General features: G+C 39.5%; 1 protein-coding gene across 1 annotated transcript in view; it reads left to right on the top strand.

The window, feature by feature from the left end:
* The window catches only part of sptlc2a (serine palmitoyltransferase, long chain base subunit 2a), a 123,975-nt gene that overhangs the window by 56,878 nt on the left and 46,414 nt on the right, over positions 1 to 20,683 (top strand). Inside the window, exons 7-9 of the mRNA XM_043697043.1 lie at positions 3,348 to 3,453; positions 5,902 to 6,121; positions 7,615 to 7,741. Coding sequence (XP_043552978.1) covers positions 3,348 to 3,453; positions 5,902 to 6,121; positions 7,615 to 7,741 — 453 coding nt within the window. The remainder of the gene's footprint in view (positions 1 to 3,347; positions 3,454 to 5,901; positions 6,122 to 7,614; positions 7,742 to 20,683) is intronic.

Consider the following 20,683-nt stretch of genomic DNA (forward strand, 5'->3'; position numbering starts at 1 on the left):
TAAGGACAGCAGATTTCCTTTACTAAAGGGGAAAACAGATGAGTTTTTATGACCGTGGTTACATGTTTGCCATTTTATTCTAGATTTTTTATTGAATTCAAATAAAACAATTTGCCATATCCCCAGACATGGGTTACTAGTCCAGTGGCATTTCCACTTCATTGTCTCCCCCTTCATGAGGTGGTTTGAGAACGATCTCTCGCTCTCTGGGGCAAGTACAATTAACAGGTTGGGATAATGCAGCAATTGGTTGCTTCCTGTTCCTGCCACTTAGTTCCACTAATCCCTGCCATCTGGCTAATGTATTAGCAAAATCAAACAAAGAAATGTATATGTCAATGAATTTGTAAGTTAGTGGCAGATTGTGTAAATCTTGTGCTTCCTACAAATGCTAACAATCTAGTTACATAAGAATAAGCAGTGGCTTTCAAAAATGAATACACCATTCAGCTGCTCAAGCCTATTCAACTATTCAGTTAAATCATTTTAGTACTGAAGTTATGTATTGCTTGAAAAAAATGCTGTCAAAGCTTTTCATCTTGCCCTCGTTAGGACAGATCAAAGCATAGCACATTTCAAAGGGAGCAATCCTCATAGTGTGCAAAAATGCTGCTGATTGGTTGGCAAGTCACTCAGGTCAAGATGCTGACATGGAGAAACCTGACCACAGAATCACAATACTGGACATTATGGTTTGTGTTTTGTGAGTAAGAGCTGGTTTAGTACTCTGCCTTTTGCAGACAACTAAAGGGATACTTTATCTGGTGCAATCTGCCAGGCTTTGGGATATACAGCCTACGTACCTAGTGTCACGCTACTGAAACTTTCACTGTGGTAGTGATGAGAGTCTAGCTGATCATAATGCTGAACAAGTCAGACTCCAGAGTGAAACCTGACTTAATAACAAAAGTTTTATTTTTACAGTTTGTTAATCATAGTCAGTTGGTCAGTCATTAAACTTATGCATGCAAGGCTGTCATGTGCTTTAACAACAGAATGTATTCATTACCTAAAGGGCAAGTTTTGGCAATTTTGAAAGGCATTATTATAAACAGCAAAACTTTCAGCCCTTCTTTTCTGAGCAGTATCATGAGACCATAAGGTATATGCACTCAACCCAATGAAGTATCATTCCCTATCCTCAATTTAACCTGTAAATTCAATAAGAAATTCTAGCAAGCATTTCCTTTCATTGGTTTTCTGCATGCTCACCAGATGTAATTGTCTCCATCTCTTCCCCCAAGGTACAGGCTAACTGATTTGCTTTTCTCACTGACCGTTAAGAATAACTCAAACGTCTTTCAAGCATGATAGCCTGAAAGCTTCCCCACACAAAAATGTTCATCTGCTGGAGTTATCTTTTCTACTGAATTCAACCTGATATTGTTGCTCCGGCCATCTATGTTAGATTGTCGGCATTCAACTTTGTGAACTCTTTAGCATTTATTTCCCAGGTAGCTTTCAAGAAACTCAGCAGATCTGGCTATCTCTGAAGAGAGAAACATTTCAAGTCCAATATGACTCACTGACGTTAACTGTGTTCTCTCTCAGTGGTTTCTCAAACTGATCTTTTATCCACTTCAGCTCTGTTCAGACAGCAGTATTTTATTTTTCATCATTTTTAATATAGTCTTAAATAGGAAAAGGACTTTATAAAAAACACAATGAAGGAATTAAAAGAAAGTTACTTTGGTGTTACACAACTTTATGTAATCAGTGAGGGAAGAGATAAGATGGCATAGCGTCAGGATTTGTGTACTGAATGCAATTTGGCTGGCAACAGATAGCTGGTTTGTGCAGTTTTGATGCTAAAGGTCACCAGCCTGATGACATCTGGCTTCTGGGTAGCTAAGCAGTTTGTAGGTGTGATGTGAGTGGCAGTGGTTCTCTAAGCAATTGATGGAAAAGCAAGTTGTGCTTCTATCTCCCTGCAGTAAAAGTACCTGGATTAAAACAGCTATTTTATTCAACCAGCTGCTTTAAGCTGTTGCCTTTAACCAGTAGTTAAGGGCCTTTGTAATCGGTGTTTGAATTATCCTGTGGGACTTGTGAAAGAACATGGTGAATGGAGAGGCTAAGAAATATTTCATTTGGACTGGTGCTATTGAACTGTTTCCCTCGTTCTTTCTCTCTACCTGTAGCACCAATTTTTTTTGTTTGTGTGTGTGCGCGCATGTATTTAAAAGTGGGGTTATTTCAACTAATTGAGTTGTTGCTAGTTTTTTTTTACCCGTGGCTGAACTTATTTGTAGTTAATAGTTCATGTTGAGTACAGCAACCTAGGCAGTGTTTTCTGTTCGCATGATTCAATCAGACAGGTGAGTTGGGGATTTTATGTACTTTGATTAAGTTTTGTAGCAATCCTTTAAATAATGGGGCTCAAGAATGAGCACACTTTGCTAAGTGGATCACAATTTGAGAATCAAAGTTCCCAAAGAATTGTAATATATTGTAAACCTTTATCACAGGTAGGCAGACACCATTTTAGGCAGCGTTCTGAGAAAAGATGCCACTTGTACTGCTACTGCATAATAGCTGCTCAAAACAGTTAGCTTTTCCTATTTCTTAAATTTTCAGATGTTTTGCCCATCCAGGGTAATTTTGAGGCGGCTTGCCAGTTTCTGACCTGAAGAGTGTCCAATGTTAGGTCCATTCAAGATTAAGTACAATACACAGCGAGTAATGATTTGATCAGGGTGTCCATTATCGCAGAAGATGACTTTGTAGCTTATTTTGGCATCAAGTCTACATAGTATGCAAAAAGTTCAGATTTATTTGAGCTTTCTGATAAAGCCAACATTGAGGCATGTGGAGCTGTTGGAATCCCGACATGAATATTCACCAGTGGAGGTAGACTTGTGCAGACAAAAGCGAAGAATCCTATATTACTGGGTTTAAGGCTTCCATTTGAGGTGTGAAAAGTGCCTGGCCAACCTCAAATTCTCCATGGAAACATCTTTACCAATTGGAACAAATTTCCCAACCAGTTAGCACACTGATTTACTTATCTTGTTGCTCCCTTTGAAATTTTTTATTCTTGCCTGTGTCCTGATGAGACAAGATGAAAAATTTCTACAGCATGCCTCTTTCTATCAGCAAATGTGGCAATATGTGTTTTTTTTTCTTGGTGGACAAGCTAATGTGGGCTGATTTGCATGACTGATTAGCGTTAAACTGCAGTTTACTTCAAATCTCATTTTTATTTTGCTCAACATTTTAAGATAACAATGACCAGCTTTTCTGTGGGCACTGACTGCTGATCATGGATGAGAATGCGAGGTTGTTTATCAATGGATGTTTGTGTAAAATCAGCTCCATAGTCATTACAATGCTTGTTTTCTTTTCAGATATGCAGAGCTTGGATAAATTGTTGAAAGACGCTATTGTGCATGGGCAGCCACGGACTCGCAGACCATGGAAAAAGATTCTCATTGTGGTAGAGGGAATTTACAGGTACAAACATAAGTAGTTGTGTTCAATTACAGAATTCAATCTGAATGAGATTTTCTGCACTCTGCAGTATATTAGCCATGTCTGTTTGAAATGCTGGTAATATGCCTTGCATTCATTGCCTTGCATGTTTTATGTTCCATTGCACATGCCATCAAATCTTGTAATTGCAGAGGTGTAAGTTTTGAAAATGCCAGCATCTTCACGATTTGCAAAGTTCTGTTATTCCAGGTGATATTTTAAGAAAGCAGAGCACCTGGTAGGGTGTTTTAATACATTACCAAACATACCACAAAATTCACCAGTGTGTAATTGAACTGAATTTGGTACTGAGCCACATAAGGAGATATTGGGAAAGTTCAGCAAGAGAGGCTGCTCTTCAGGGGCATCTTAATGAATGAAAGAGCTACTGCGATGGAGGGGTTATGGGGTGAAATTCCAGACTTGTAGGTAGCTGAATGCACAATGAATATTGGTGACTCGATCTCAACTTCCATCTCCTCATGCCTCTGTGAGCGACCTTGGGATGTTCTTTGTGAGATGGGTGCTTTTCAGCTTTTTATATATCAAGTGACTGTAATTTGAATGCAAAATTAGTTTTACCCAAGCTGCACTCATCAGCCTCTCCTCCCTGACAAGTAATTTTTCCCTCTAATTTGTGCTGAACTAATCAAGTTAAAATTAGATGGTGTTTTAAATAGAATTCAAATTTATCTGCAGCCATTCCAATTTTGTTCTGCTTTTTAAAACAAAAGCATACTACTCTGAACTCTGGAATAACAGCTATCTTCATATCTAAAGATTACTTGTTCCATTCTTTGTGGCTTCCCATTCACTGACTTTAACATTAGCCAATAAAATGCCTCAAGTAAATGGAGGAGCTCAGAACTGAACACACTGGTGGCATTGCTGTAAAAGACTATCTAAGATTTTAGATCCAATGAGTTTCTTTTTGTCAATGTACAAAAGCATTTTTTTAAAGCTAAAATTAACAACTGCAGTTATTTTAGTTTAAGCTGTGTTCTATTTTGCCCTCCCTTTTTAAAATTAAAGTCTAACAGTAAGTTGTAATTTAAAAAGGAGCTGCCCAACAAAATGTATCTTGGACCTATTAATTTTGAGTGTATAGATGTTTGCAATTTGCACTTAGTATGTATGGCAGTTGGGTGGTAAATTTGTGATGCTGATATTAGTGATGTACAGTTAAAGTAGATTTTGACAGATAATTGTAAATTTGCCTGAATAAAGATTGTTGTCCACCAGCATGTTGTCAATTTAAAAAAATCTGAATACAACTCAGTTGCTAAGAATAAGTAGCTGACTGCTTATCACACCGCAAACATTACAGCATTTCAAATATAATAAAACAATATGCTGCTAATAGTAATGAATAACTTTGTTTGAATTCAAAGTAGAATAAGAGTTTGCAACATCTTAAGTTAGAACAAAAAAAAGTATGTGTGTATCATCAGTTTACATGTCCTATGTTTTCGGATTAACGGACCATGTTCATTCGAATACGGGGTTTTATTGAAGTATTGGTCTGACATTTTCATGCCATTTAAGAGCCTTTCTGAGGTTTTCTATTTGAAACATTTTTCTATAAATACTTCTGAGTTGCCCAAAGTTGTCATTTATGTTTTATTTGGATAGCTCATTTGTGCTTCGGGACTCCCTTTCAGACATTTTAACTTATAAATGTATGGTAAAAGAACCCATGTTTAATACAAGAGTTAGTCTGTAGGAGCTGAGATTTGTAAACATGCTAAAAATCTTAAGTAGAGTGTTATACTGATTGGTTTGCTTTAAAGTATATTACATTAAAATTCAACGGAACTGAATTTGATTTTCTGTATATTAATATCGACTGAAGTTAACTGTGGGGGAAAATAGACAAAAGAGGCCCCCAACCTTGAGCCTATGGTCTAGTACTTTTGTGGGTGGGAAATTGGTTCATGATGCAGATACAATGCTTTACAATTGGATTAAGTGATCTGCTCTCAGGACCTTTATCCTTTGGTGCTTATGCTTTTGCACACTCGGTTACTCCACAATAATATGGAGAGCAAGTACAGTCGTGTATTTACATGAAAGTTTTGACTTATCTGTGGTATAGCTGCATGTGTGATGCTGCCTTACTCTTGTTTTGAGCATGGCTTTCCATGTTACAGATTGCAGATTTTCTCCACCCATCTGCAATGTCCACTGTTGCCTACAATCCTCCAAGGCCAACATACTATGAGAAGAGACACTTGATGTCTTAATATTGGAAATTCTTCTTCTAACTGGATTTTAAACTGTTAATGTTACAAAATATATTCCATGTCTACATATTTCTGAAATATTTACTTTCTGCTGCAGTACAATTCAGAGGCCTTTTTCAGGTTTGAAATAGGCTAAGTTTAAACTGAGTTTGTTGTGTTGAATTTAAGAGCTGTATTTGTTTTGCAGTATGGAGGGTTCCATTGTCCGTTTACCTGAGATAGTGGCATTAAAGAAAAAATACAAGGCTTATCTGTACCTGGATGAGGCTCACAGCATCGGGGCTCTAGGACCCTCAGGTCGAGGTGTGGTGGAATATTTTGACCTCAGTCCTGAGGATGTGGATGTCATGATGGGAACCTTCACTAAGAGTTTTGGTGCAGCTGGCGGATACATAGGTGGCAAAAAGGTATGGCACTTGGTCTAGGACTTCCCATTTTAACCTTTTTGTGGGAGGCACTTTGGTAAACAGAGTGCCATTGGTGTACCGTTAGAATACCAATCTTGTATTTAAAGGTTTTGGCTTGCTGGTTAGGTTTGCTTAAACTGCTTCGCTTGCTTTCTGTGTATCCCTTGGGAAGTTTAATTATTTGACCAGTGAGGCATCTGGCTGCTTTTGATCATCTAGTGTAGCAAAACTAGCAAATGAGGATGACTAAGATGTCCCAATATTTCAAACTGCATAGTTTAAAAAAAATGTAAGAGCAAAACCCTCCTTTTTAATAGAACTGTAGCTACCAGCAGATGGTGTTTTCGGATGCAGTGCTATTGGTACTCATCATCCCCATCTCCTGGAAAATGCCAGTAATGCCATTCCGCTAAGCTATTTTAATTATAACCTGATAGCAAAATTTTGATTTGTATGTTGCTTGCAGAATGATCTGAATAAGTTTAGTGTCCTACTTTCAGTTTAAAGATTAGTGAGATGACTTAAATAGGTTATCTTTTGAAATCACTGCCATTTTAACAGTAATATATGATGCACTTAATGTTTCAACGTGATGCATGTCATGTAACTGTTAATGAAAGTTTGAGATACTGGGAAAATGCAATCAAGTTCATAACAGAAGAAAAGTTTGATTTTGAATATTGCCTAAGTTTGTTCACCATGCCTTTATCTAATTTATCTTAAAAGATAATTGGAGTAGAACTATGGTATCTGTTGATACAGAACCTGTAATTCAAAATTAGATTAAATAGCCATAGATGTAATATTGCTTTGAATGTGCCTAACCTGAGAACTTGGTTAATTTCCTAATATTGCTGTCTCTTCTCTTGATCAAAATAATCCTGTACTTCGTAATCTGTCAAAAAATACTAAAACTACGGTATGGAATACTGGTCTGTTTTTAGGTTCAAAGTTTCAAATGACGTTCGAGTTAAACAGTTTGTATTGGGAAAACTGCTTAAATGTGTCTGTTCAGTTTGAACTCCTACCTATGTTGATAATTAAGCTTGAAGCTTGTCAAGCTTGAAGTTCTGGCTGTTTACCAAACCGACGACATATTAGACGACAAACAATTAAGATTTGGAGTCTTATTGTAAATCTGTAGTTGAACATGAACATTAGTTTTCACTTTTCTCTTCTGGACTCTTTCACCTGTTCAGACATCATTGTCACCAATCATATAACTTAGAGTCAGTTTTATTTAAAAAAAAATCCAATATCGATGAACTTTTCAAGTGACCTGTTTTAAAGTTAACATTCCAGGTATTTCCACAAAACCGAAATCTATTTTCCACAATTCTTGAACATGTTTATTCTCTACGAAATATTACATCTCGAGTGTCTCTTTAATAACAGATCTTTGGAGAGATCTATAGCTAGTTTAAAGTTTAGTGTTATTGATTTTCATCTTTTATCATAGTGCAAAATAAATCCACACGATTTCTTCCTTGTAGGCACTCGTAGACTACCTTCGCTCACATTCTCACAGTACAGTGTATGCTACCTCAATGTCTGCACCTATTGCAGAGCAAATCATTGCATCCATGAAATGCATCATGGGCGAAGACGGCACAACACTTGGTAAGTTCTGTTGCCCAACATAGAGGGTATAACTTCAGCTTGGGAAGATATGTAGAGTCAATTTCCATATCTTTGGTATGGTGAAATTTGAAATAGTATGACCATCATGAATTTTGCCCTGTCTTGAGATTGCAATGAAATAGAGTGCTTGTTGGGTAAAGGGTTGACAGTAGCAGCACAAGGGTGCCTGGCAATCACAATCTGATTTATCCCCAGTTATTCAGGCCAGGTGGTAGGCACAGTGATTGATTGAAGTTTCACAATATTTCAAGGAAGGCATTTCAATTTGATTTATATGTGATGCATTAACATCCAGAGTTAATATTTCATATTTGAAGAGGATATTCAGGTTGCTTATGTGGTGCTTTGTGACAAAGTTGTATTGATTTTTGTCTTAAAATTGAAAAGGGTCATTGGTCAGAATTCTGTTTATATTCTCTGTTTATAATATCTCCCCTTTGCCATCAGATTGTGATTCCCAAGCAGACCCTTGTGCTGTCATTGTCTACAGTACATTGCCACCATAACAAAAAGCAGATAATGGAATAAAAGTAAAAAATGCTGTAAATACTAGGCAGCCCAGAAAGTATCAGTTGATAGGAAACGTTGCCATTTGAGATCTGAGTTTTGCTCAGAGCTCTTAAGTTTGCAGACTTATTTATCTTTTTAAATATAAATAGATATTTACTTTATGTTCTACAGATGCTGCCCAATCTGAGTATTTACAGCATTTTTTGTTTTTCAGTCACTGCCATTGTTCTGCTAATTAAGTGTTTTGCATGAAGTCAAACCCTTAAGGCATAATAGAATCTGCTGCATCGGTTGTTTCTGTAAAAACACGGCTTTGAGATCACCAGTGAGAAAGAATTGGGGGATGACTTTATGGTAATAACTTTAAAAATCATGCTACACCAGGTTATAATCCAACAGGTTTATTTAGAAGCACTAGCTTTCGGAGTGCCACTTCATCACATGGTTGTGCTGATGAAAGAACAGTGCTCCGAAAGCTAGTGCTTCCAAATAAACCTGTTGGACTATAACCTGGTGTTGTGTGATTTTTAACCTTGTCCACCCCAGTCCAACACTGGCACCTCCAAGTCATGGTAGTAACTTGGTTGTCTTCTGGTGCATTTACATGTTGGATTACATTTAATCATGTTTATCATTCAAAGGTTTGTACGCAATTCCGATATTTCAACAAAATAAGTTTGAGTTGGATCTGGTGGTTGATGCTGATTTACTGGCAAACTCAAGATAGCAAAGAAAAGGCAGGAAAAGACCTTTGCCATTTACTTTTTTTTAAGATTACTTAGTGTGGAAATAGGCCCTTCGGCCAAACAAGTCCACACCAACCCTCCGAAGAGCAGCCCACGCAGACCCATTCCCCTACATTTACCCCTTCACCTAACAGGCAATTTAGCATGGCCAATTCACCTAACCTGCACATTTTTGGACTCCGGGAGGAAACCGGAGCACCCGGAGGAAACCCACGCAGACACAGGAAAGATGTGCAAACTCCACACAGTCGCCTGAGGCGGGAATTGAACCCGGGTCTCTGGCGCTGAGGCAGCAGTGCTAACCACTGTGCCACTGTGCTGCCCATGTGCTTTGTGCTTTCTTATCAATTTTTTTCCACTCTATCTTTAATGTCCAACATAGTCCAAAAATTTACCCCATTCTCAATTAACTGAATGCAGCCAGTCCCTTTTGAAATGAAAACTCATCAGTTAGCATTGTACTTGGTCCTTGTTCACAAAAATACTGCAGATTGCATTTCTGTTAATTGACAATGTGTTTCCCAGTCATGCAGGGCATAGCTTCTGTTTACTGATCGAGCTGCTTTTTTTAAATGTTTCGGAAAAGATTAACTGCAGTCTAGTTCAGGTGCAGGAAGTGATTAATGCCAGTATTGCAGATTTATTTTACTTGCATCCTAACAGTCTTACATCGTTCAAATATATTCTTCAAATATTTATTGCTTGGATTCAAGAAAATCTAATTTGTCAAATGCAATCATTTTAATCTAAAAGTTCCTTTTTCCTTTGCACATTAATGGAAACTGAAAATGTGTTGCTGGAAAAGCGCAGCAGGTCAGGCAGCATCCAAGGAACAGAGGAGAATCGACATTTCGGGCAAAAGCCCTTCAGGAATCCAAGGAACAGGAGAATCGACCGAAATGCCAAGTCTCCTGTTCCTTGGATACTGCCTGACCTGCTGCGCTTTTCCAGCAGCATGTTTTCAGCTCTGATCTCCAGCATCTGCAGTCCTCACTTTCTCCACATTAATGGAAGAGCAACTTCAAAGTCTGAAGTAGATTCATAAAATATTATGGATTTGACCAATTAACATTTGAAACAAGCTCAATGCTCACCATTCTTTTCAAATACCTGTTATTCATTCATGTTTTTATTCCTCTTGTACTGTGATATTATTTAGCTGACTTTTTTCAAGAATTCCTCCTATTGTCTGGCTAAAAATGAAAGTGAATAATGAATGTTATATCGCTCTAACTTGGTTGTTCATGAGATGAGAACCATAAGTTATTGTCCATTCCTAATTGTCCTTAAAGATGATGAGCCACCACCTTGAAGTGTTGCTGTGCATGTGTATCTTTCTTTGCCGCTTGAGTTGAATCTGGATACTTTAAGTTGCCTTGTCACGTGTTCCTTACTTCAGAAGTCTCTCAATGACTGTAGTTTATATTTGCAACCCCCGAATCCCATGTATAGACAGTGCTCTCAGAGCTCCACAGAAGACGCTTACTAAAATATAACGCAATAAAAGTATATCAATTACTGAGACACTAATCTACGTTTCAATCGCTTCACTGTCTTGTGTTCTGTTGTATATAAAAGTCAAGATTCCACAATTTGTAAGTGTTTTGTTTTCTAAAAGTTTTGTGGATCTCTTAAAGTTCCGTCTTGTCTTTTCCTCCGCAGGCTGTGTATTTTTTTAAAAGTAGAAGCATGTCATTTGTCAGGTGGATGCTTTCTGATTTTAGCCAACCTCATTGTCACTTTTTCAATGCTGTTTCACTGTGGCTGTTCTCTTACTGACTCGTTTTCAGTCAGATGTCAGGAATCAGCTCATTTATATATCTTGGATCCAATTTCCTGATTCTGGAGGGAGAATGGAGATGTTGGATCTATGAATTCTGTTCCAGTGGCTGGAGCAGGATGCAGTCTCATCAATGCCAGGAGGTGGCTCATAGCCCATTTCCAACAATCTGACAAAAAAAAAACCTCATTAAGAATTACTAAAAGATCAGTCTTTAAATGACATTTTGATTCTTGCTCTCTCAGCAACTTCATTCATTTGCTACCCAATACTTTGTAAAGAACTGGGATAACCTTGTAGTTAAAAGGTCCTGTAGAAATGTTTAAATATTGGAAATACATTTTATCCTTAATTGAATTGTGCACCATGCAAGTCTGAAACTATTTGGTATTTAAGATGATTGAGCTTGGAATCCTTTGTTATAATCTTGTCCTAAGATTATGATGGAGTTTTTCTGTTCTTTAAAAATGGTTGAACCTGATAAATTAATTGAAGTAAAATGAGAGCAATTATGTTAAAGGTAAGCTATTTACTGCATTGTGGGAAGTGGGTAAGTGACCTTGGTAGGTTTTTTGATTATTCACACACAAGTCATTGCAACTTTCTGTTGGTGTTTTTTGAGGTTATTTGCAGTGTAGAATTAAATTTTGATAAAGGAGCAGCATCATCATGGTACCACTGGGTGGTGCTGCGTGCATTTTTGAGCTCTAGTATGTGAATGATCTTTTAGTTAAAAATCACACAACAGGTTTTAGTCCAACAGATTTACCTGATGAAGAAGCAGTGCTTTGAAAGCTAGTGCTTCCAAATAAAGCTGTTTGACTATAACCTGGTGTTGAGATTTATAATTTTGTCCACCCCAGTCCAACATCAGCTTCTCCAAATGATTTCTTAAGTATTGGCATCTTGGAATGAATTTTCCAGCATTACTTTTGAATCTTATTGTCTACTTCCTACATTCAACCTCCTCCTCCTTCCCCCCCCCCCCCCCCCCGGTAATAGTTTTTGGTCTTGAAATATTCAGTGCAATAGCTTAGTCTGTGTAATATATCTGAAATATCTCTGGTTATGGAAGGAAAAACTACTGAGGATTTCAAGCTTGACTCTTCAATTTTATTTCCCTGAACATGTTGGTTGTTGGCACTGAGCAATGTTAACAAGATTTTTGCAGGTTTTTTTTAAATCGAAGTGGCAGGGTTTAGGCTTTGTCCCCTGTTCAATGTTGCTTTGTATTTAGTGACTATATTGGAGATTTTAGTGAGATGCAGAATAGCACATTGAGACATTTCCCTGCTAAGTCCCAACATAGGAATATTTCTGCTGTATGTATGTGAGATTGCATTTCCTGCAACCATCCTTCATAATTCTGATTTGAATTGGCTTAATGCTGGTTGGTGCTGAATTCATTCCAGGTCCATGTATGCTGAGAACTCAGTCGAGACTGCCTGGATTACTTCACACAGTGCCCTTTTGAGAGAGATTCACTTCATTTTAATATGGCTTCCAACCCAGCTCTTGGAGATGCAACATTTTGTCTTGGGTAATGCAACCTGAAATGCAGCTGTTTCTGCTAAAGGCTGATGACTAGCAATTTTAAGAACTAAAACGTAACCAGTTTGCCTCTATTCCTGTGCATCAGATCTGCAGTAGTGCTGCTGTCTGAATCAAGAGTGAAATTCAAATCCCAATGGTGAAGATGGTCAAGTGTCTTCCATCTGGACCTCTATATTCACTGTGAAGGCTTGTAGTTGACTTTGATCAGGTGCAGGGCTGAAACTTTATTGCTGGAACAGCACAGCAGGTCAGGCAGCATCTAGGGAACAGAAGATTCGACGTTTCGGGCACATGCCCTTCTTCAGGAAGGGCATGTGCCCGAAATGTCTTTGATCAGGTGCACCTTCTTTGATCAGGTGCACACAGATGCTCTCCAATATCATGCCGTAACTGTCTGCATGGGAGCTCATTGGCAGTAAACTATTGCTGATAAACTGCAATAATGCTTTTCTGAACAACATTGTCCTTTATTGGTAATTCAGCTTGTGTTTTAAGACATTCCCAAAAAGAAGAATCTCTGGTGTTCCAAGTAATACACTGCAGCACTTTGTAGTCAGGTTCAATTTCCATGACCCAACAACTGATGCAGATTGAACGTATGGAAATGTGGTCTGCTTTTTAAAATGGGCTAGAATTGATGCAGAAAGTTCCAAGAGTCATTGAGATGTACAGCAACTTCGGTCCAACTCGTCCATGTCGACCAGATATCCCAACCCAATCTAGTCCCACCTGCCAGCACCTGGTCCATATCCCTCCAAACCCTTCCTATTTGTATATCCATCCAGATGCCTTTTAAATGTAGCAATTGTACGAGCCTCCTCCAGTTCCTCGGCCAGCTTATTCCATACACGTGCCACCCTCTGTGGAAAAAGTTGCCCGTCTCACCCTAGGCCTATGCCCTCTAGTTCTGGACTCCCCCAACCCAGGGAAAAGACATTTATCCTACCCATGCCCCTCATGATTTTATAAAGGTCTATAAAGTCACCCCTCAGCCTCCGATGCGCTCTATTAGTGCATTAACTAGAGACCTAGATAATGGTGAGGAAATTCCCAGTCATGGGAAGCCTTGGGAAGCCAAGAATCCAAATTTACTCAACCATACATCATGCCTCTGTATCCCAGAATGGTATTTTCAGAAAGAAAGCCATTTAGTTTGTGCTTGAGAAATACAATAGAGTGGAGGGTGATCTTGCTATGGATGGAATGCAAATTTGCTGCAGTGATGGGATGATGGGGTGGGGATTTGTTTTGGGAAAGGTAGGACAGGTTGTATTTTGTATCGATTGGAGTTTAGAAGAAGATTAAATCTAAGAGATTTAAAATTCTTGGTGAATTTGTCAGGGCAGATGCTGAAAGGAATTTCTGTGCAAGGGAGCAGAATTAGGGAATGCAGTTTAAAAATGTGTATCTCACTTAATACATTTAATGAAGGAAACCTTAGTCTATATTTCTCTTTCCTCAAAGAGCATTGAAGGTTGAGTCATCAAATATTTTGGAGGCTGCTTCAGATTCTTGACAGGCAAAAGGGTTTAGATGGTACAATGAGTAGATCAGAAAGCTAAGGCTGCAATCTGATTAGCTGTGATCTTATCAAATGGCAGAGCAAGTGCAAAGGGTCAAATTACCACCTCTTCGGCAATCAGTGTTCACTATTTGTGACACCCCAGGTATTGAAGTAGTACAAGAGAAATGGGCAGCTCACAATCACCTTCGCAACAGCAACAAAGGATGGGCAATAAATGCTGGCTCAGCCAATGAAACTCATCCCACAAGTGAATTTTTAAAAAAAAGCCTTTTTGTCATTTTATTCCATTTCAGCTGTGAATGTAGAGTTATGCCAGTCCAATGCTATGCTCTATTGGATGCTTTTGGGGCACAGGCAGGGCGAGGTATTCCATTGCGATTTTGGTCACAGTCAGCTGAACCATAAATGGAAAACCGCAAAAAGAGAATCTACTGGAGTGCAGTCTCCAAATGCTCTTGAGGGAATGTCACTGTGCAAATTCCTGTTGCTCTTATGTTTTCCGTAAATTCTTGTTTGAGGCCTGAGAAACAGCTTGGAGTCTGAATAAATATTAATCAAACTATTCATGGATGTTTTTATATCTGCATCTATGTTTTGCTTTCCTGAGGACGTTGCAGTGTGGGGGGGGGGAGAGAGAGTGTCCAGCTTAAATCCTCAAATCATAGGATGCATCCTAGTGAAGAGCTTGTGGCTAGTTATAATTTTTGCATAATATGTAGAACCACGATCTAAAGCTGTATGGTCCTGAAGCACTGATAACATTTGAGAAACCAGGTGGCTAAACTAACAGTAAGTTTAAAATGGAGCAAGAACTAGAGGGGAAATGAGATTTGAGGGTTGAGATCTAAATTCTGCTTTACTGGATGGGTGAAGGAAATAGGTTCCATGGAAAATGCCAAAAGACATTTTGACTTACCTGGCAAGGATAAATTTTGGGGAGAATTTAAGTGTAAGGCTAAATTGGACTGGACAAGCTAGACCGTGAATTAAAAGCCATAAAATAGCTACTGTTGCCTCTGCCATAGGATTCTATGAAGCTATGTTCTTTTCCAATATTGGGAACTTTGTGCCAGTATACTACTTTATTACCAATGAGATCATTAGATTGTCAAAACATTGAGTTGATTCCTACAAAAGTGAAAAATTAAACTCTTAAATGGCCTGGAGACCTCGGTGGAAAGTAAATAGTTTTTGAGTTGCGACCCTGCAAGGATTTTCTGAATTCCAGATTTTGAGTTCCACTTAATAAATTGAGCTCTTTATAAAACAAAACAACTGTCACTGCCCCTTCGTCAGTTTTTACATGTAGATGATTTGATTTCTGCTGTTACATATTGAGCCAAGGTGGGTGGTTGGAGCATTTTTTATAACTGAAGAATTTTTAAAGAAAATATTTTGTTTGGGTATGTCTTGACTGCAGTTTGAGTTGTGCACAACTAATGTTGAGTCTTTGTTTTCTCCCCCAAAACATCTTGCACTGGCGCAAGTAGATGCAAACAAAAAAATTGCATCTGGGTTTCTTGCACAAATATAAACTGAGATGAGCAAAGCATAATGTAGAGCTTCAATCATGTTTATTTTAAATTTGTAACTCTGTAATCTCTTTTGATAGACCTGTTGCTTATAAACGAAGGCCAATGAAAGTCCTGATTGCATCCTCCTAAACAATTTGGTGTAACGACTTTACCTAAACTTGAGCCAAAAACAGCACCCTTTGTTCCTGGAGAGCTTCAAGAAATTTCACACCATTCTCAGAATTAGTGGACAGGATAACACCAATTGGCCACCAAACCTGGCTAACTATCCTGATTATGGATCGTCTGGACTAATCTCTAGGTAAAAACAAGGACTGCAGATGCTAGAAACCAGAGTCTAGATTAGAGTGGTGCTGGAAAAGCACAGCAGGTCAGGCTGCATCCGAGGAGCAGGAAAATCGACATTTTGGGCAAAAGCCCTTCATCAGGGATAGAGGCAGGGTGCCTGCAGAGTGGAGAGATTAATGAGGGGGTGGGTAGAAAGTAGCTTGGAGTACAATAGGTGAATGGGGATGGGGATGGAGGTTATAGGTCAGAGGGGAGGGTGGAGTAGATAGGTGGAAAGGAAGATAGGCAGGTAGGGCAGGTCTTTGGGACGGTGCTGAGCTGGAAGGTTGGAACTGGGTGATGAGATGGGGAAATGAGGAAGTCCACATTGATGCCCTGGGGTTGAAGTGTTCCGAGGCAGAAGGTGAGATGTTCTTACTCCAGGCGACGGGTGGTGAGGGAGTGGCAATGGAGGAGGCCCAGGACCTGCATGTCCTCGGGGGAGGGGGATTTGAAATACTGGGCCACACGGAGGTGGGGTTGATTGGTGCAGGTATCCCAGAGATGTTCCCTAAAGCGCTCTGCTAGGAGGTATCCAGTCTCCCCAATGTAGAGGAGACCGCATCAGGAGCAGCGGATACAATAAATGATATTGGTTGATGTGTAGGTAAAATTTTGATGGATGTGGAAGGCTCCTTTGGGGCCTTGGATGGAGGTGAGGGAGGTGGTGTGGGCGCATGTTTTACAATTCCTGTGGTGGCAGGGGAAGGTGCCAGGAAGGGAGGGTGGGTTGTTGGGGGGCGTGGACCTGACCAGGTAGTCACAGGTTCCCTAAAGCCCTCTGCTAGGAGGCGTCCTACCTGTGACTATCTGGTCAGGTCCACGGCCCCACCCAACAACCCACTCCCCCTTCCTGGCACCCTCCCCTGTCACCGCAGGAATTGCAAAACCTGCGCCCATCTCCGGGATACTCCTCACCAATCAACCCCACCTCTGTGTGACCCAGTATTTCAACTCCCCCTCCCACTCTGCCAAGGACATGCAGGTCTCTCACCACCCGACGGAGAAAGTGAGGTCTGCAGATGCTGGAGATCAGAGCTGAAAATGTGTTGCTGGAAAAGCGCAGCAGGTCAGGCAGCATCCAAGGAACAGGAGAATCGACGTTTCGGGCATAAGCCCTTCTTCAGGAACACTTCAACCCCAGGGGATAAATGTGAACTTAACCAGTTTCCTCATTTTCCCCATCCGCCCCACATCACCCAGTTCCAAACTTCCAGCTCAGCACTGTCCCCATGACATGTCCTATCTGCCTATCTTCCTTTCCACCTATCCACTCCACCCTCCCCTCTGACCTATCACCTTCATCCCCATCCCCATTGTACTCTATACTACTTTCTCCCCACCCCCACCCCCCTCTTTTATCTCTCCACTCTGCAGGCACCCTGCCTCTATTCCTGATGAAGGGCTCCTGCCTGAAATGTCGATTTTCCTGCTCTGCTGCCTGACCTACTGTGCTTTTCCAGCACCACTCTAATCTGGTCTAATCTCTACCCTTGCTCAGTTTGTCTTGCCCACCCATGTGACAGCAATACAGGCTGTGCTGAAGTTGGAGGAGAATGGCAAACAGAATTTAATTTTGATAGACGTAAGGTATTGTATTTTGGTAAAACAAACAAGGACTGAGCTTATACAAATAATGGTAGGGCCCTGGGTAGTGCTGTAGAACAGATGTAGGGATTCAGATGCATAAGTCTCAGAAATTTGTCACAGGTAGACATGTCAATTAAGAAAGCGTTTAGTATGCTTGTCTTCGTTGCTTACTCCTTTGAATATAGGAGTTGGGATGTCATGTTGAGGTTGTACAGGACCTTGGTGCGGCGGCTTCTGGAATACTGTGTGGGGTTCTGGCCGCCCTGCTGTCGGAAGCATTATTAAACTGGAGAAGGTTAAAAGATCTACCAGACTGGAGGGTTTGAGCTATGAAGATAGGCTGGGACTTCTTTCACTCCAGCGTGGGAGGTTGAGGTGCCCTTAGTTTTTTTTTAAATTGAGGGCCATAGATAAGGTGACTAACAAAGTTCTTTTCCGTAGGATGGAGGGAGTTCAAAACTAGGAACTTAATTTTAAGGTGAGAGGATAAAGATGTAAAAAAAAATGCATGAGTGACAGTTTTTTCACACCGTGGTCCGTGTTGATACCACTTGGCTAGGAGGGAAGTTCTGAACATGTATTTAAAGGAGCTAGGAAAATGGCTGAAAAGCAGGATCTCGCGAAGTAGTAGTCTTAGAGTTATTTCCTATCCCAAATGCTTGTGAGCATCAAAATAGGCCAGTGATTGAACATCTGGTAGGGGGGAGGATATCAGATTTGAGGCAGCAGGAGCTGTACAAAATGAGCTGATCATCCTTGCAGGACAGGGCTACCATCCTCTCAGGAAGATTTGCTAGTATGTTTGGGGACAATTTAAATGATTTTTGCAAGTGTGTGAAACCTGAGAGGAAGCTCTGATTCAAGGAAGCCAAAGTGCCAAATAGGATCAAAAATGAATGTTGAAATTGTTGAATGTGCAAAGCATTCTCAAAAAGAATGATATGCATCCACTAATTGAGTTAAATGATTTAATTGGCATTAGAGACGTGGCTACAGGGTGACCAGCATTAAGAACTGAATATATAAGGAGATTCTACATTTTGGAGGGATAAGCAGAAAGGAACAGGAAGTGGAGTAATACTGCTGATAAGGGATGAGGTCCATGCATTATATGATCTTGGATTAAAGGATCAAAATGTAATATCAGTTAGGTGGAGAGGGGTTGCAGCAAAGGGATGCAAAGATTTGGAGTTACTTTTAAATCACCAAAGTGGTTGGTTGTGGTAATGTTGGATATGGTATAAATCAAGAAGTTAGAATTGCATGTGATATGGATAATACAGTCATGTGTTATCAGTTTGGATTGGGGTGATCAATTCCCATGAATATTGTGGAAGGTGAATTTTCAAAGCAATCAATGTTAGTAAAGGATATGTGGAAGTTGCAGCAAGTGGCATTATGGTAGAAGATCTGTCATGATCATGGCAAGCTAAATGAGCTGAGAGTGGACTATTGCTATGTTCCTGTCTCCTTTCACTTCTTTCCGTGATGGATTTCTTAAAAAAAAAAGTATGTTGAACCGAAATGGGCTATTCTGAATTAATTATTGTATAATGAAAAAGGACTAATTTGTTCAAATATTCCCTGGCTGGGACAGCATTTATTGACTGTCCGTAGTTGCCCTTAAAGATGGTGAATTGTTTTCTTGCACCATGAGTCAGTTTAGTTTAGATATGCCTATAATGCTGATAGGGAGAGAATTACAAGATTTTTGACCCAACAATTGTGAAGGACCGGCGATATATTTCCAATTCAGAATGTTGAGTTGCTTGGTAGGGAATTTGCAGGTGGTGTTCCCTTGTATCTGCTGCTCTTGTCCTTCTAAATGGTAGTGGTCATACAGTGGGTTTGGAAGGTTCTGTTAAGAAGCCTTGGTAAGTTGCTGAAGTGCATATTTTTGACAGGCAGATAATTTTTAAGTCAATAGCAGATTTTTAGTTCTCTAAAGCACAAGCACCCAAAAGGAATCTGAATCAGCTGTGGCAAATGAAATAAGTTAAAGATTACATTAGATCAATGAAAGCTGTTTAGAATAATGCCAGAACAAGTGGTAAGCCTGAGAATTGGGAGCAATTTAGGACACCAGAATTGAGAACCAAGAAACTAATCATTTTTGGGAAAAGAAACATTGATTCAACTTAGTGTAATAACGCAAATGCATCTAGTAAAAAGTACGATGGAGAAAAAATGAACAGAAATATGGACCTATTACAAGACTTGATAGGGTGGACAAAAAAAATCACATCAGGTTATAGTCCAACAAGTTTATTCGGAAGCACTAGCTTTCGAGGCATATCTAAACTAAATTGACTCATGGTGCAAGGCAGCAATTCACCATCTTTAAGAGCAACTAGGAACAGTCAATAAATGCTGTCCCAGCCAGGAAAGACTTGAATGAATAAAGGAATTAGTCCTTTTCATTATACAATGCTTCCAAATAAACCTGTTGGACTATAGCCTGGTGTTTGATTTTTAACTTTGTCCACCCCAGTCCAACACTGGCTCCTCCACATCATGATCGGGTGGATGTAGACTTTGGCTGATGATTCTCAAACCAGGGACTTAATCTTAGGCCATTTGAAATGGAGGTGAGGAAAATTTCCTTCACTCTGGTGAATCATTGGAATTCTTTACCCCGGAGAACTGTGGAAGCTTGATCATTGAGCATGTTAAGTCAGAATTGACAGGTTTGTGGAGATTAATGATAGTAAAGGATACGTGGAAGTTGAAGAAAGTGGCATTATGGTCGGCCATGGTTATGGCTAGCCAAATGAGCTGAGTAGTGTACTGTTGCTATGTTCCTGTCTCCTTTCACTACTTTTTATTACCCCAATTAATTCAAATGTATACTAACATGACCTATTCCATTAAAAACTCTGGCAAATATTCTTCATTTATTAAGGTAGTGACTTAGTGAAGATGGAAGCTTTCAATGGGTTTTGCCCATAAAATCACATTTGATCACATTTAATTACATTTATGTAGTGTCTTTAATATAATAAACCATTCCAAGGCATTCCACAAGACTATGAAGTTGTGAAAATTGAGGATGTGTAGGAGACCAGAATTGAAAGAATGCTGATATCTCACAGTTATAGAATTGAGAAGATTACAAATTTTCAGATGGGCAAGGCAATACTGAGGTTTGACAACAAGAAACAATTTTGAAATCTGGGCAATACTTGAATGTGCAGTAAGTTCATTGGTCAGAATGATTGATAAACCAGATTGAAGCCAATTTGAATGCAGGCAGCAGTTTTATATCTATTCAAGTAGGACAAATCCACTCAGACAATGACCACCCCATCAGTCTACTCTTGATCATCAGTAAAGTGATGGAAGGTGTCATCAACA

Source organism: Chiloscyllium plagiosum, chromosome 10, assembly GCF_004010195.1.
Source record: "Chiloscyllium plagiosum isolate BGI_BamShark_2017 chromosome 10, ASM401019v2, whole genome shotgun sequence".
Lineage (NCBI taxonomy): Eukaryota > Metazoa > Chordata > Chondrichthyes > Orectolobiformes > Hemiscylliidae > Chiloscyllium > Chiloscyllium plagiosum.